The sequence below is a fragment of the Spermophilus citellus genome, assembly GCF_964194105.1.
Source record: "Spermophilus citellus genome assembly, chromosome: 3".
Lineage (NCBI taxonomy): Eukaryota > Metazoa > Chordata > Mammalia > Rodentia > Sciuridae > Spermophilus > Spermophilus citellus.
The window spans coordinates 118,108,790-118,125,468 of NC_138184.1; the positions used below are offsets into that span (position 1 = coordinate 118,108,790).

A 16,679-nucleotide genomic window follows, 5' to 3' on the forward strand; every position below is an offset into this window, starting at 1 on the left:
TTCCCTTTTGATAGATACTAAAAATTTCCCTTTCTTCCCATTATAAATAATCCTTTTTGTCATATTAATGTAATTTTTAATGAGTGTTCTCATTCATCTCTCTTTGTATATAATTGTGTGATATTTTAGTATAATTTATCTCTACAAGTGAAATTGCCATATCAAAGGATATATATGTTTAAAATTTTAATTGTTCTCCAAAAACTTAACAATTTAAATTCTCACCAAAATGTGTGGCAAAGAGAATTATTGTGTTTGTGTAGCATTATCTTGATTGTTACTAAGGTTGAATACATACCCATAAGTGTTATTAGTCATTTGTATTTTTCTGTAAGTTGTCTATTTTTAGTAGGATGTTTGAACTTTTATTATGGATTCACTGGAACTCTTTGTGTTTTAGGCTATTTTCAATATATCTCAAAGCCCTTTTCCTCATACACATTTTTATTTTTCTACTGCATTTTTTAATTTTTTCTTTAAAAACTAAGAAAAAAAATTAGATGGCCATGTTGTCAATCTTGGCAATCTTTTTCTTTATGCCTTTGGAGTTTTGTGTAATATGTTTAGATCACCTTCCCATCCTAAGATTAAGAAATATTCACATAAATTCTGCCTTTGTGTTTTTTGTTTTGTTTTTTAAAGATTTTTAGTCCATCTGGAATTTGGCTTTAAATAAGGTAGGAAGAGACTTCTAATTTTCAAATGAATGTAAGTTTTCTTCCAAAACTATTTATTGAATGGTTCTTTATCCCGCCCACTATCTGAAAATATTACTTGTACTATATACTACATTTTATTTCCACATTTCTAAATTTTTCCATTAATGATTTTCTGTGCCTACATTGGCATTGCACAGTTTAATTATTATAGTTTCATGGTATATTTATATATCACTGCTATCACTACTCAATTGATTTCCAAATGTTGCTGGCTACTGAGGTACATTTTTCTTTTCTAGATTCCAAGTTATAAAATGCATACTCCCCAAAATAACCACCAGAATTTTCATTTGAATAAGATTCAATTTATGTAATATTCAGAGAGAATTGGCATCTTTGTAATATCCCCCCTGCCTCCTGAGTTGCTGGGATTACAGACTCCCAGTCGCTGCATCCAGTATCCACCCAAGTTTTAATTGTCTTTTTTTGGGAGAGATGGAAGGTTCTCGCTGGCTGGAAAGGAATGACATCTCAAAGCTTGGGTACTTGCCCTCAAGAGGTGATCCAAGCCCTGACCAAAGGGAAAACCCAAGACAAAACAGGAGGAGCAACTCAGTCCTCTGTCTTAGACACTTCCATTCTTCTTAGAAAATATTTTTTTCTCCAGATAGCTCTTATAAGATAATTGGTCTAAAGGCAAAATCCTTCAGGTTGAAATTTTGTCTGCATGAGCTTCAGCTAGAATTATTGGGCAAGGTGGAAGGACCATGATGCCAGTGAATTTGTCATGAGGTTATGGGTATTTAGCTGGAGCTGTAAATCATGACCTTCACTTAGCTATGACTTTTACGTTTCAGGCTAAAGAAGACTGGGGACCCAGAATACACCTCATGTTTGCCTCATTTGCTGCAATTTGCTTTTTAATATATGGGACTAAACTTCCTAATCAAAGGCTTTGATTCTTATTAAAAATGTGCTTGAGAGTCTTCCCAGGGGCCTTCCCAGGGGGCCAGGGTGAGGAGGCCCAGGAAGCAGGATAGCAATGGGGCAGAGAGGGAGGACAGAAGCCAGGGAGGTTGATGGGCCACATACTGAATGCTGTGCCCAGAGGGGAAACTTGGAAAGTTCCTGACTTTCTTGTTCTTCATGAACCTAGTTATCCTAAAGTCCTTCCACATGGAATTATAGTTTATCCTACGCTTATGCGTAGGCGACTCACAGCGTCAAAAAGGAACATCACAAAAACAAAACAGCAACTTTCCTGGAAATGATTAGAGTCAACAGTGCAGGCATTAGAGGGTGGTTGGAGCCAGCAGAGCTTAGTTTCCTGCTCTCAGTTCTCCTGAGTAAAAGAAACAAGGTAGAGCATTGTGTGGTGACCAGCTGCTGGAGGGAAAGCTATGACCAGGAGGGCCTCGGCTTAATTCTCTGGAGTCAGAATCTACTGGAAAGTCAAAGAAATGGAAAGCTCCATGGACCATCCCATTTGCTTGGGGGGAGCTGATTCCAGGTGCTAGCTGCACTCTCAAGCCAGCACAGTGAGTGTGTGCTGCTCTTCCTGCCCTTGACATTCCTGCCTCAGCCCTCAGAGCTGCTTAGTCTTGGGCTCTGAGTTTCTGAGAGTTGTTTTCTTCAGAGGCGTCATTGGCTCTATCAATAGCTTTACTTTTTCTTATTGAGTTCAAATCCCCTTTCACTCTCATGGATAGAATAACTGAGAAAACTTTCCTTATTCATTCATGTGTTATGTGTAGAACTTGGATTTTGTTGTTGTTACCAGGGATTGAACTCAGGGGCACTTGGCCACTGAGCCCCATCCCCAGCCCTATTTTGTATTTTATTTAGAGACAGGGTCTCACTGAGTTGCTTAGCACCTCACTTTTGCTGAGGCTGGCTTTGAACTTGCAATCCTCCTGCCTCGGGCTCCCAAGATGCTGGGATTACAGGTGTGCACCACCACACCTGGCTAGAACCTGTTTTTTTTTTTTTTTTTAATAGTTTGCTTACCTCTATAACAAGAGTGTGAAAAGGCTAGAAGTGACCATGCTATCCAAAGAGTTTGAGTCAGAATGTGATTAAGAGTACCTGGCATGTGAGGAGAATCCAAGGAGTCACACAAGAGAAATCACTGAACTGGCTTGTGGGTGGGTTTTCCCATTAAAACCTTATCCAACCACTGAGGTGAGAATGTTGAGAGTGGGGAGGCTGTATCTAAGGACAGGAGCTATATGAAGCTCCTTGTACTCTCTGTTCAGTTTTACTGTGACCCTAAACCTGCTTTAACAATAAAGTTTATTAATTATTAAAAAAAATTTAAAGTTACCAGTTGGAGTGGGTGTGGTGCTCAGTGGTAGAACACTTGCCTAGTATATACAAAGCCCTGGGTTTGATCCTCAGCACAGCAAAAATACCCAATAAATAAATAAATAATAACATTATTAGGAAAGAACATCTGTAGTTGGTCAAATGTGAATAACTAAAATCAACACTGCACTGTTAACAAAGAATATAATATTATTACAAGGTACTTAGGAGTAAAGAACAATGAATAGTATACATCTAGTGTTTTAATAATATACAATCATGTTCTGATCAACAGTATAAACCATATAAAAGAGAATCTTGCTTTCCATTTGTACATTGCAAAACTTTACAAGGTTAACACGTACCACATAAAGATGCTCTAAAGCTATTGTTTGAATACTACTAACATGAAGTTATTGCTGTCTGGTGTTAATCAGTTACATCATCACTTCTAATACCAGTCATCAGATCCATGGGATCTCTTAATTTCCAAGAGATTATACAGCAATATTATTTTGTAGTCAAATCATGTCAATAGGGCTTTTTTTTAAAAGAAAGTAAATGCATCTAAAAATGTCTATCTAGGTGATGGGGTGGGGATTCTTAATACTTCTGCTTGTGATTCAGGCATGACAAGCTTAGGACTTTAAAGGATACACTGTGACTGTGCAGATGTACATAAAAGCAAAACCACAATTAGTTGCTTCAGTTTTTATCCCAGGTATAGTTTATGAAAAAAGTATAAAAATCCTCTTGCAATTTTATTTCTGTAAAAGTCATTCAACTATTTACCAATCCTCTTGAAGTTTGCCCTTTGTAATGTAACTGATAGATCAAGGTTATCCTTCACTCTGGAAAATAAAAGGTCACTTGGGAGGGCAACAATGTCAGTTGCAAAAGCAGCAGGAATAGTCACTATACCTCTATTTTACTACCAGTTGGCCTTTAATAGACAGACTTAGGAAATGACAAAAATAGGTGTCTGTTTTATATTTCCTTTGCTTTCTCTCCACTGGTTAGACATTCTGCCCTCTAGTGCATGGGAAGCCATCATGGGAACTCTGTCCAGGTTCCTGATTCTCAGTGACAGATGCTATCTTTGTGTCTTAGAATTCTCTCGGCCTGGGAATCACTCACTCTGTGGAATTTACCTGCAAGTCCAGGTCCCTGTGGCTCTTCTGATGGCTCTCAACCTTGGCTGTGATTTGGAATGACTTTAGGAGTTTTAAAAAGTACAAATTCCTGGGTTTCACTCATAGAGAATGGTATAATTGGTCTCAAATATAGCTGGGTTTTAAGGGTTTTGAAAGGTCCCCAGGTGATTTCAAGGTGTAGCCAGGGAAGCTTCTTTAGGTTGGTTATGATAATAAGACTCTTGGTAGATTTCATAAACATGTTGAACATTTTTATGGCTGTCTACATACTTCTAAGTCTGTATTGATAAATGAATATCAATTGTAAATATAAAATCAAAATAATTTGTGTTAAGTCAGATTAGCATATATAAATCCCAAAGTGTTATATTATTGCTTTTGTTACATTTATAAGGTCATATTGGCAGATGATCAGAGTATAACATGCATTTGGATTCTTCTAGTAGTAATAACAGACAGTAATCCCTACAGTGATCCTTTTCTATTAACAGACTGACCAGAACCTGATTCAGATCAACACTAAGTTAGTGGGCTTTTTATCTTTTCTAATTTTATAAATATTGAATTGATGCTTCTTCTAATCACCATGATGACCCAACTTAGCTCTGCAATGAGGCTGTACCTTCTTATAAGAAAGACTTCTCCTGCTTTAGTTTAACCCTTATAAGCAAAGATTTCAACTTCAATTTTTAATTCTATTGCAGTCTTTCTAAAGTACTTCCTTTAATAGAAAAATGAGTTTCCTAAAAATATACTTTACAAAGACCAGTGCTACATAAAGAGGACAATATTCTGCAAAAAAAGTTACAAAAATAGATTTACATTTCAAAACCTGTCTGAATGTGTCTTTTTTAATAGTACAAAGATGTTTGTCCCTAGTATGGCAGGTGTGGCTGGGAAAAGAGGCAGAGATTTCTGTTCAGTTAAGGTTTTATAGCTTCAGGCAAGGAAATATAAACAGATCATTGTGTTATAATAAAAATGTGTGCTTATCAAAAGAAAGAAATACAAAGTACAGATTAAGGGCAATTTCAACAGCTGCCTCTTAAGAGGGAGCAGTTCACTCAGCGGGGTAGGGGGAAGGAGGCTGATTTTTACAACTTACTTTTTAGAAAATGCCAAGTGTCCTGATAAAGGACACTTTGATAACCTGATAGCCTGATAAAGCTATCAAGGCTTAGATTTAGATATTAGCTAATTTCAGCATAAACTGCTGGTAGTAAGGAATTGGAAGCTTTGGGAATGGTCAGTAGTGGCCAAGTCTTAGGCATAGGGACAACTATGTATTTTTCTTTCTGTGACATGGGAATCTCTATACTACCCAGGCTTTTTTATTCTACCATGACTTAGAGCATAAAAAAGGCTTGCTGTAGGCTTGTGCAGCTAAAGGAGACCTTGGAGATTTGTATATTAGAACCAAGTGGGAAAAACCTTTGAGATTCTGATTAAATTGGTCTCCAGAGACTCTAGACATCTCTTTTAAACTCTCGGGATTCTTGTTTGCAGTGAGGGTGAGACCTCGCTTGTTAGCATCAGGCAACAACTGCATCCTACCCATATGCAACCAGAGAACTTGATGTGAGTGAGTGTGGGTGGGAGTCCTACTGGTGAGTGCCAAGGCTTGCCCTCTCAGACATTTCATTTACACAAGTGATTCTGAAATCTTTGGTGCATGAAAATTTGGTGCACAATGGGATAACCTGGGGGAATACCCTGAAGAGTTCATGATTTGGGCTGCACCTGAGAAAAACAAATCAGAATCCTTTGGTTGGAACCAAGAATTCCAAAGGGCATCCCAGCCTGGGACAAACTCTTTTTGCACTTACATAATCCATGGTTCTACAATGTCTGCAGCTTGGGTGTAGGGTCTAAAACAAACTTAATAACTTGCAACAAATACCTATGCTTTCTCATCTTCTGCTGGAATGTAATACAGTGCCTCCATTAGGCTCCTACCTATAGAAAACAGTGGCAACCGGACTCACAACAAATTTAGAGTTTGAAAGATTCATCCTTTTTAAAATCACGGGGTGGTAAGTATTTTTCATAGTGTGCAATGATAGAGACTTCTTACACATTGTGAAAAGATGTATGCAAGACTTGTGACGTGTTATAAATGTTAGTTCCTGGCTCTTATTTTCCTCTGAACTCTGTTTCTAAAGGCCAGATCTGAGGCTAAGGCCACAGGCAGAGGCCTTCCAGGAACTGTATGAGGAAGAATTAGCAGACATATGCTCAGGAATATATTAGGGACTGATTATCAATGAGGAAGAATGGAAGGGAATTTTGAGATTAGACCTGTCAGGGCTGTGATATGGAAATAATGAGAACTCGGGTAGCTCCTCTCCAGTAATGGCACTGGGGTCCTTAAGAGGGCTCTGACTCTGCAATTCTCATAGCCTGAATATCTCCCTGAATAGACACAGAACATTTTGGGAAACACAATCTTAGAATAAAGAGAAATAAAATTTTATGCAGGAAAAATTGAAGTACAAAGAGAAGAAAAGCAAATTTGAATAGTTTTTGTAGTTTATTTTGTTATAGGAAAGTATTCCAAAGTACAAAAATAGTAGAATTTCATTGCTACAATTCAACTGGCTTAAGATTGCTCTTGCTCACAAATCATCTGCTTCTTGACGAATAAGTGACAGCAGAAAGTGAGTCATTCTGTTTCCCATGTCTGCATACACATTGACTAAGTTTTTTCTTTCCATTCTGAGTACTGAGGTGAATAGATAATGAAAGTAGTTTTATGATAATGGCCCATCTCAGATTCTTAGAATGTTCCTTAATCTTCTCACTAATCATTTTGAGAGATGGTAGCCCAGAAGAGAAGGGGACATTTAGGGAACCCGGGGAATGCTGCAAACCTAGTTCCAGCTTAAAGGATCAGCATGTCAAGATGACTGAAACTGCCTTTAAACCTACTTCATCCGTAAATTTCTCCAGCAAAATGTTTTCTTGGTTGGGATTCCCTCTGCTGGGAGCATACTTTTCATTTCCCTTGTAGCTTGGACTTTGGTCATGTTAGAGGCCCAGGTGCAATATCACCTCCTTGATGTACCTTCTAGGTCTTCCCAGGAGGAATTCACTCATGCCTGCTCTGTGCTCTTGGTATTTAGCTGATATACAATATTTATCACACTGCTATAAGGGTAGTATTTATAAGTCCACTTCACTTACTATATTGTGGATTTCTTAAAATAGGGATTTCTTCCTTGGTGAGCTGGAAGGAGAAAATGTTGACAATGAGGGTTTAAAACATTAAAGGATCGCCCTTAACCAATTAGGTTGCAAAGATAAGAAAATTAGGGGAAAAATGTTGGGATCCTAACTAGTTGGATAATCCAATTACAGGGGCATTATTTTAGGATGAATTTCTCCTCCCTTAAAACATCTAAAGATATGAAAGCACCCTTATCAATTTCAAACTCTAATTTCACATTTGCCACTTGAATTCCACTCTACTTATAATGTTCTCTTTCTCTGCACCTGTACAATGTGCCTATTCTGGGTGCTTGTTCTTGCATAGTAGACTCAGGGCCTAGATAATCTTTCATGAAGGGCCAGGAGGGGTTTGGGGGGTAGCTTAGCAGGCAGGGACACATACCCTTCCAGTAAAAAGCCAAACAAATGAAAAAACTTTTAAAATGAAATGAAATAAAAAATATTATTTTCTACAAGTTTTTTTTTTGTGTGTGTGTGTGAAGAGTCATGAAGGTGAAATGAGTTTTAAGAGCAGTATCATTTTTGTAGTCTCATGACAATCCCCACAAGGACCTAATGCATTTCATCTGAGACTCACATTTGGGGACCATGGTCCTTTGTGTACTCTTGCGGGTGTTGTTACATCTTAAATAAAGGCTATTGGTCTAAACATTGATGGACCAAATACAAACTCTTAGTTATTCTTTGATGTACCATCTTCTTTTGCTGATGTCATGACATCAAGACAGGGAAAGCATATTAAGTTTCAAAACAATTGAATGGAAAATAAACAAGTCTAATACTCATAATTAGAAAATACTGGTAACCTAATGGGGAGTAGTACCATGGAAACATTTATACAAAAGTAAGTCTGAAGGAGAATTCAACCCCTTCAATTCTTCTTCACCCAGGAAAGAACAAAGTGGCTTATCCTATTGTACCTGCTTTGATTTGATTCAGTAATCAATCTGGCCTGCTTAGGACATGCAGGATTTCTTGTATATTTAGTTGTCTTGCAATGGAAGAGTCTTGAAGCAGAGCCAGTGGAATCAAGTGCTAGTTGGAAGACTTGTAGCCCATGCTTCTTGGTCACAGTTGGGCCTGGATCAACTCAGTGTAGCAAGAGCTACAAGCAAGTTTCTTTGTCCTTGGAAGAGCCCATTAAATCATAATTATAGTGACAATTATAAATCCCAAAGACCCCCAAGCAGTAAAAGTCCTTATATTTTTTTTATTTATATTTCTAATATACCTCACTGAAAGTTAAACTTCAGCTCAAATGGACAGCTTTCTTCCTGGATGCCTTTTTGTGGAAGCTTCACAGTTTGACGATCAATGAATGAGCCTACAACTTCCTAAAATGCATCCAAGGATGGGGCACTTCCTGGTTGAAAGGAGCTGATCAGAGCTCAGTGGTAAAACGAGTCTGAGAGTTAACAAAGGCATGGCTATCAGGAGTGAAGTAGCTGCCGTGGCTTGGTCCTGGGTTTCTGAAGAGTCTAGAATCTTAATGGCTGATGCTACCTTCCATGGTCATGCTCCAATAAATTCACTGCTTGGTGGTGCTACTCGTAGGTATTCTGCATTTTCAGCTGTGGGACCCTTAAAGATGCCATTTGGCTTGGATTCCTTGGGCAAGAAGTCCTGTTGGTAGTCAGGGTTGTCTAGGCTAATTTGGTGGTTGCCTTTCTGGGCCCAGTGGGCAGAGCTGTCAAATGCACTGTTGACACAAATAGGCTGGGTGGTGTTGAGATATTCAGGGTTGCCCACGGCGTTACTGTGGGGATTTTGGTAGTGTGGGTCTCTGCCAGCTGCTGGATGCAAGGGTTGATTGTGATAGACAGGGTTCTGCACAGATCCTGCAGGCCTCTTAGGAATAGACTGGTTTATATATTCTGAAATAGAAAAAAAAAAAGTGAAATAAAGAGAAATGAAATAATGAGAAAAGCATCATTCCAAGATAAGAAAGCAGGATTCCATGGCTCATTGTGATTCCTGTGAATCTCTTCAATGAGGCAACTGATCACAGAAGGTAAGGAAGCTACTGTAAAATAAACTGTGTTCATTTCTGTACTTGAAGCAATGCACACATGTATCTTTTGTAAATTTAAAATTCTCAGAGGATAGCTTGCCTTCATTTGTGTATGTGTGTGTGAATTGTGCACACAGTGTGAATGTCTGCAGCTAAAGCTTAGATTAGGAAGACACATGTTTCATAGTTAGGAATGGAGCCAGGAGAAAAGAAAATATATGTATCTCACACACACACACACACACACACACACACACACACACGTGGATAATATTGCTATTTGCTTCAAACTCTACAAAATCTGTAGATTCATTTCTAAAGCAAACCTGCAGAAAAAAAAAAAAAACGGAGACAATTTAAATACAACACAAAGAACTTGTACATGTTTGGTCACTTTGTATTTATCTGCTTCTTACTCCCTTCATTCTATCTACAAATTTGCCATAGTCTCTGCCTCTGGATCAGCTAGAAATGTTCCAGGGAATAAGGACCAGGCACTGCTGATTGGGGCTGAGGAGGCTGGTATGCATGACTGTTTCCTGAGCAAGCCACTTACCAGGTGCTGGGAGGAATGTATCATCTATGCTGTCCTCTGTCAAGGCGCCAGTTGGGTCTGAGCTGTACCGCTGCAAGAAGCTGTCCTCCTTTGTGGGACAACTCTGCTGGAGAGCAAGTTAGGCAAGGTTACCATAATCAGTATTACTCAAATTTCACTGTGGATATATTACCCGAGATCCTATTAAATTACTGATTCCAATCTGGTGGGTCTGGGGCAGGGCCTGAGAGCATGGATTTCTGAGATGCCCTCAGGTCATGCCTGTGCTATTGGGCCACAGATCTCAGGACAAGCAGTCCTGATCAAGAGTTCTGTCCAACACAACTTTCCATCATGATGGAGAGGACCTGTCATATGTGTTCTTTGAGAATAGTAGCTGCTAGCCACAAGTGGCTACTTAACATTTTAAATGTGTGAAGAACTGAATTTTATATTTTATTTTTTATATTTTAATTATTTAAAATTTAAGTAGCCACATGTGGTTAATGGCATCTGTACTATATATTGTGCATGTCTACATTCAGGCTTCATATTTGATCACACACCAGCATTACTCAGAAGGCTAGGTGAATCACACATTATTAGGCTCCAAATCGAGAGGTCCTATTTGAGTAGGTCTGGGTGGTATCCCAAGAATTCACATTTCTGACAATGTTCCAGGTGGTTCTGATGCTGCTTGTCCACAAACTGCATTTTTGAATTGCACTGTGATATATAACAGCTAGTTGCTGTCTCTATGGAAAGGGTCTAGGAAACTATACTGGGTGGAAAACAGGAAGAAAGAAATCTGGGTTAAGATGAGCATTTTCCAGGTGTAATAGAACAGTGGTTCAGAGCTGTATTTTAATTCATGTCATCAAGTGTTTTTACATACCCCATTTCTGTTAATGCAAGCCACAGTGGAATTGTTGCTGGTTGCACTCTGAAAAAGAAACAGAGATGTTTCTCCTGGTACACTTGTACATTCTCACTGAATTCAGGGGAGTGGATATGTTTGAAGGTGCTTAATTTTGTCTTGAATCATTAGCCTTAGAAAAAGTAGGGTTGGTTTGATTTCATTCTGTTCCACAGCAAACCCAAAATGATCACGATCAATGATTACAATCAATGTTGCAATGCAATAACAATGACTTGATGATACTTAAACTTACTTGATTGATTTGGGCTTTACCATTTGGTCAAAATTTTCTCCTTTTTCTTGATGTGAGTACTACTAGATGGTTGTCATTTTCTCTCAAACTAAATTTGTTCAAAGAGAGAGAGAGAGAGAGAGAGAGAGAGAGAGAGAGATTGATTCATACCAGAGAACTTAAGAGGGGAGTCCGAGATGTAGATGGGCTGTTGAAGAAGCCCTGCTGTGGAATGAGGTACTCATCAGCATCCACCACATCTTCCATGTCATCTTCATCCATCAGGGCACGATAAAAATTGGAGTCTGTAGGGCTTGGCAAATGCATTCTTTCATCCCCCTGGTGTAGAAATTTTGAGACCATTAAAAATGGCCATAGAAAAATGAAATTATGGCATTTCCCCATAAATGGATGGAACTGGAGAATATTATGCTAAGTGAAATAAGCCAAAAAATCAAAGGCCAAATATTTTTTCTGATATGCAGATGCTCACATACAATAGGGGGTGGGGGGGAGAACAAAAGTTCATTGGATTAGGTGAAGGAGAATGAAGGGAAGGGAGGAGGATGGGAATAGAAAGACAGTAGAATGAATCAGACATAACTTTCCTATGTTCATATACGAATACACAAGCAGTGAAACTTCATGTACAACCACAGAATCAGAAGTTATATTCTAGGTATGTATAATATGTCTAAATACATTCTAATATCATGTGTACCTAAAAAGAACAAATAAAAATTTTTTAAAAAGGGCCATAGAGATGCTAGTCTACTTCCTGGCTACAGGAATAGGGGTCCATTGTTAGCAGGTGCCTGTATATTGGCCAATTGGGTATTAATATAAATCTTGCAGTTTTCTGAAGTATAACTGTTACCTCTCCAACTATGTATGTGCACTTTAGAATAAAACATTACTCCTTGCACATCATAAAACGTATAGGCAATGAAATCAACTTAGAAGAGAAGGGAAGCAGTAACAGCATTTATTGAAAGTATACTATGCTGTTAAGTGTAGTGCAATGTATTTTGCATGTTATTTTGATGAATCTTTAAAACAATCCTGTGAGCTTGGTTTTGCTATTCCCATGTTAGGTAAGGAGGTGTTGGAGATGACATAGGGCAAGCGTCGACACAGGGATCTGAAACCAGATTTGCCTGACTACAAAGTCCTGCTTCTCTACTGAACCAAGATAGGGCTTTGGTGAATGGAAATGTGAAATTACACAAGGTACTGAGAGAAAGACTGTGTCTGAGTGGGAAAGTTCAGATGGGATGGTGACATGGAGTTGGATGGAAACCACCATAGAACCTTGCTTACTTCAGTCTGTGCTATGACCAAGGCTTGCTCTTCTACTGCTCAGGAAGATTTAATAACACAACCCAGAAACAGGCCATACTGGCACAGTGACATGTGATGCTCATCCGAGGAACTTTTATCAAGGGAAGTGCAAACCGTGGTCTTAGTACCTGTATGACAAGATAGCGCTGGGGATCTCGAGCCATTTTGGAGAATTCCACGATCAACTCCCGGAACTTTGGGCGACTGTCTGCATCTATCATCCAGCCTAAGGAACAATGAAGAAAGATGGCAATTAGAATTCTGGAAGAAATGCTAAAGATGACTCTGCTTAAAGAAAGCATTTACTGTCATTTGTCCCGTTAGACAAATAAATTATGAAGAAACCTAATCTTTGTGATAGACTTTTCAGTCTTGGCATGCTAGCACTAATTACCATTTAAAGAGCATGATAACACCATATTTTGAATTGGAATAACAATATCATCCTCTAATTTTTATACATCTGCTGTTCCTAGGTTCAGCATTCTTGTATTATCACCTTCAGTGATGGAAAAGCATTGCGGTGTGCAATTGCTATCTATGACCTACTCTGACAGTAGGGTGCCTGAGTGTCTAGACTAAGTACTCACTCAATAGTCACTCTCAGTAGTTTTTCAATTCAGAGATATATCAAGGCTTTGAGGAATTTAGAGTTGAGACTTCTCCACCCTGAAGGTTTCATTACATTCCACACTCAGTCACCATTCATGCAAGGGACAGAACTGGCTGTCTCAGTGCCTTTCTATTGATAATTTATATTTTTTCCAGTACTGAGGATCACACCCAGGGCTCTGCCCATGCCAGTGCCCTCCATAGGAGCATGCTTTTGGCAATCACACTGGTGCACTGGATTATACAACTATCCAAATCTAGATTCAGAAAGCTGGAGGCAAGGCTGTCGACTTGGAAATCCTCATGCCTCTTGAGGGTTCATATTTATTTTCCATTAGCAGGATGTCAAGCTATTTTTAGGTCAGACTGCTATGTGACCTCAGACAAATTGTGTGACCTCTCTGGGTTCCAGCTTCCTCAGCCCAAACTGAGGTGGTGAAAATAGGTTAACTCTGTGGTCTAAAGTTCAGAAAGGCATTAATATTTACATTATCTTGTCTTCCTCATATTCCCTGGACCTCCTCTTATGCAAATGCTTATCACACATGTGATGTTACCTTCAGAGCCCAGTTCACTTGTGATTCTGGTAGAATAATAGCACCGATCAAATCACACACTCTTATTTCTATTAAGATGTTTAAATGCTATAGACAGAAGACCTCACATAAATCTGCTGTTTCAAAGATTTAATCTAATGCAGAAATGTTGATTCTATCAGCCTTATGTGATTACTCATTGTTAGGCATTTAAAAACATGCAGTCTCTCTGGTAACAGGCTTCAAAATGTTGGACAGCTCTGCATTTCATTGAGCAACTTAGGGAAGGGCGTATTTTGCTGTAATGGCTTATGAAAATCTTCCTTTTTATTTATTTGCTTGCAAATATGTGCATATGTTAGGTCACACTGCTCACTGAGTCAAAGAAGTGTTTTTTTGTTTGTTTTTAGTTGTTGTTGGACCTGTATTTATTAATTTATATGTGGTGCTGAGAATTGAACACAGTGCCTCACACATGCTAGGCAAGTGCTCTACCACTGAGCCACAACCTCAGCCCAAAGAAGAGTTTTTTGAAGAATGCTTTACAGATGTTTCTGGACTTGGATGCCTGACTCAAATAATGTAATAACATTTCTCCAGGAAATAAAAGGCCTGAGCTATTTGGCCAAGAGCAGCAGGTGCTCTGAGTGCCCAGGTTCAGCTACGGAGTATGGATGGTCACCCCCCCCCCCCCCCCCCCCCCCCGTCACTCACACTTGACCATGATCATGTAGACATCAATGGTGCAGATGGGAGGCTGCGGAAGGCGCTCTCCTTTTTCTAGGATGGATGAGATCTCACTTGCAGGGATTCCATCATAAGGCTTGGACCCAAAAGTCATCAACTCCCAAACAGTGACTCCTGAGCAGATGAAACAAGAAAAGAAAGCATTCGCATTGTGAGTCAACAATAATTATAACATCTAGTTGTCTTCAATTGTCATTGTTGCTTACTGTTTCTCAGGGTTGAAAAACTTATGTTTCAATAGCTTTGGGCAATTGCTTAACTGCTGGAAGCTTCAGTTTACCTGTATATCAAGTGGGATAGTAACGGCATTAGTCTCATAAGATGGTCAGGAGGATCAAGTAAGACATATAACTGAAATGTTTAGCACAATGCTTGCAAATAGTAACTGAGCTATGAATGGTAAGTAAGCCTCAGTAAACACACTGAAGACGACAAAGATGATTCTGGCTGCACAAGAGTGATCCTGCTGGGGAGTAGGAGTCACACACTCACACATCTACCCCCGAACCTTGTGCCTGTGGAACTCTAAAGATGGAGATTCTGAACAAGGTTGTAAACTGCACATTTCTAAATAATAATAGAAAAACAAACAGAAAAGCCTATACTCCTTTTTTAAAGAAATATTTTTAGTTGCAGATGGACATAATACCTTTATTTAATTTATTTATTTATTCTTATGTGGTGCTAAGGATGGAACCCAGTGCCCTCACATGCTAGGCAAGCGCTCTATCACTGAGATAAAACCCCAGCCTTATACTCCTTTTGATAAACACAAAAACAACATGATTTCTGTTTCAAAGCCAATCAACAATCATGATTAAAACAAACTGAAGCAGTGTCAATTTTGGAGTCAGTGTTCTCAGATGAGCTCTGGGTTCTGAACAGCCACAGGACCCTGGCAGTGTGTCCTAGCCTCCAGTTAGTCTAATGACCCATTTTTTCCAGACTTGTTCTCTGAAGATATTGAGGTTAAACATCAAAAATTCAAAAGCCAACTTCTCTGAAATCTGAAATGTTTTGAGCACTGACGTAATACTCAGAAATTTTGGATTTTGGAGTATTTCAATGATTTTGGATTTTCAGATTAAGGATGCTCCACTTGTGAAGTCTATGTAAACATTCCCAAATTTTTGCCTGTTGCTATGGCTCAGCGATAGAGCACTTGCCTGGCATGTGTGAGGTACTGGGTTTGATTCTGAGCACCACATATAAATAAATAAAATAAAGTTCTATTAACAACTAAAAAATATTTTTTAAAATCCCCAAATTTAAAAAGCCCCCAAATCTGAAACACTTCTTGTCCCAAGAATTTCAGATAAAAGATTCTCAAACTGTCCCACCAATTCTCATTTAACTGTGATTTTAAACATGCACAATGAATTCTTGTGGGAAGGCCAGTTTTTAGGTTTGAGAACAATTGATAAGGTTGGGGAGTGGGGTAATGGGTGGTAGATCATGAAGAACAGGAGGCTGTGTGAATTCCCTCTCTTGAACTCCTTAATAAAACACACTATGCCCCAAATTTATTAAAATGAATATTTTGCCTTAACTAGAGACTGAAGAGTAGAGTGACTGAATATTTTTTTAATATTTTTATTTTTTATTTTTAGCTGGACACAATATCTTTATTTTATTTTTATGTGGTGCTGAGGATCAAACCCAGTGCCTCCCACATGCCAGGCGAGCACGCTACCACTTGAGCCACATCCCCAGCCCCTGAATATGGTTTTTAAACTGAAAACTCAGGTTCATGGTCTTATATCTCCTGTGTACTGCCAGCGACAGCAGATTATAATCACACAATTAAAGATGCATGATTGCTTTGACTTTCTGATACTACTTGTGATCACTGGAAGACACTAAGTCGCTGAATTCAAGAGAGTTCTCATTTATGTGACAAGTGTGGTCCAAATGGGACTGAGTTGGCACATACTAGAGGGCAAGCATATACCATGGCTGCGTGGGACAGGCAAAACTGAGGTCTAGATCATTTATGATCTGGTGGGCTATGGTTAGGAGTTCAGATTTTATTTTGAAAAGCAAAGAAGGATGATAAACAGAGAAGTAGAAGCCTGATACAGTTAAAAAGAGTAGAGGCGAGGGTGTAAAATGAGCAGAGAAGACAAACAAGAGCTACTTCTGTGCTTTCCCTGGGGGAAGCAGGGGCCAGATTCATATGAGGATGGTGGAGTGATCAGGGCCAGGACCCAGGGGTTGCCTCTTGGGGAGAAGACATATCTTGAAAAGTGCTTAAAGCAACAAGGTATGAGGAGAGCCTTATTTCCTTTTCTATTTCACTAATTGAGGAAACTCAGCTCATGAGTATATATCAAAATTCACTTATCCATTCATGGACAAACATCTCTGCCTTTGAAAAACTTCCATTCTAACAGAAAAGATA

The 16,679-nt window shown here is 38.9% G+C and overlaps 1 protein-coding gene across 2 annotated transcripts in view; it reads right to left on the bottom strand.

The window, feature by feature from the left end:
• Positions 1 to 3,044: 3,044 nt before the first annotated feature.
• Positions 3,045 to 16,679, bottom strand: part of EGFR (epidermal growth factor receptor) — a 203,766-nt gene continuing 190,131 nt past the window's right edge. The window contains exons 23-28 of one of the 2 annotated variants that reach the window (XM_081284986.1): positions 14,246 to 14,392; positions 12,512 to 12,609; positions 11,214 to 11,381; positions 10,787 to 10,834; positions 9,913 to 10,018; positions 3,045 to 9,219 (exon numbers count right to left, since the gene is read on the bottom strand). In XM_081284986.1, coding sequence (XP_081141112.1) covers positions 8,858 to 9,219; positions 9,913 to 10,018; positions 10,787 to 10,834; positions 11,214 to 11,381; positions 12,512 to 12,609; positions 14,246 to 14,392 — 929 coding nt within the window. In that variant the 3' untranslated portion in view covers positions 3,045 to 8,857. The remainder of the gene's footprint in view (positions 9,220 to 9,912; positions 10,019 to 10,786; positions 10,835 to 11,213; positions 11,382 to 12,511; positions 12,610 to 14,245; positions 14,393 to 16,679) is intronic. The other variant, XM_081284987.1, reaches the window with a different exon arrangement.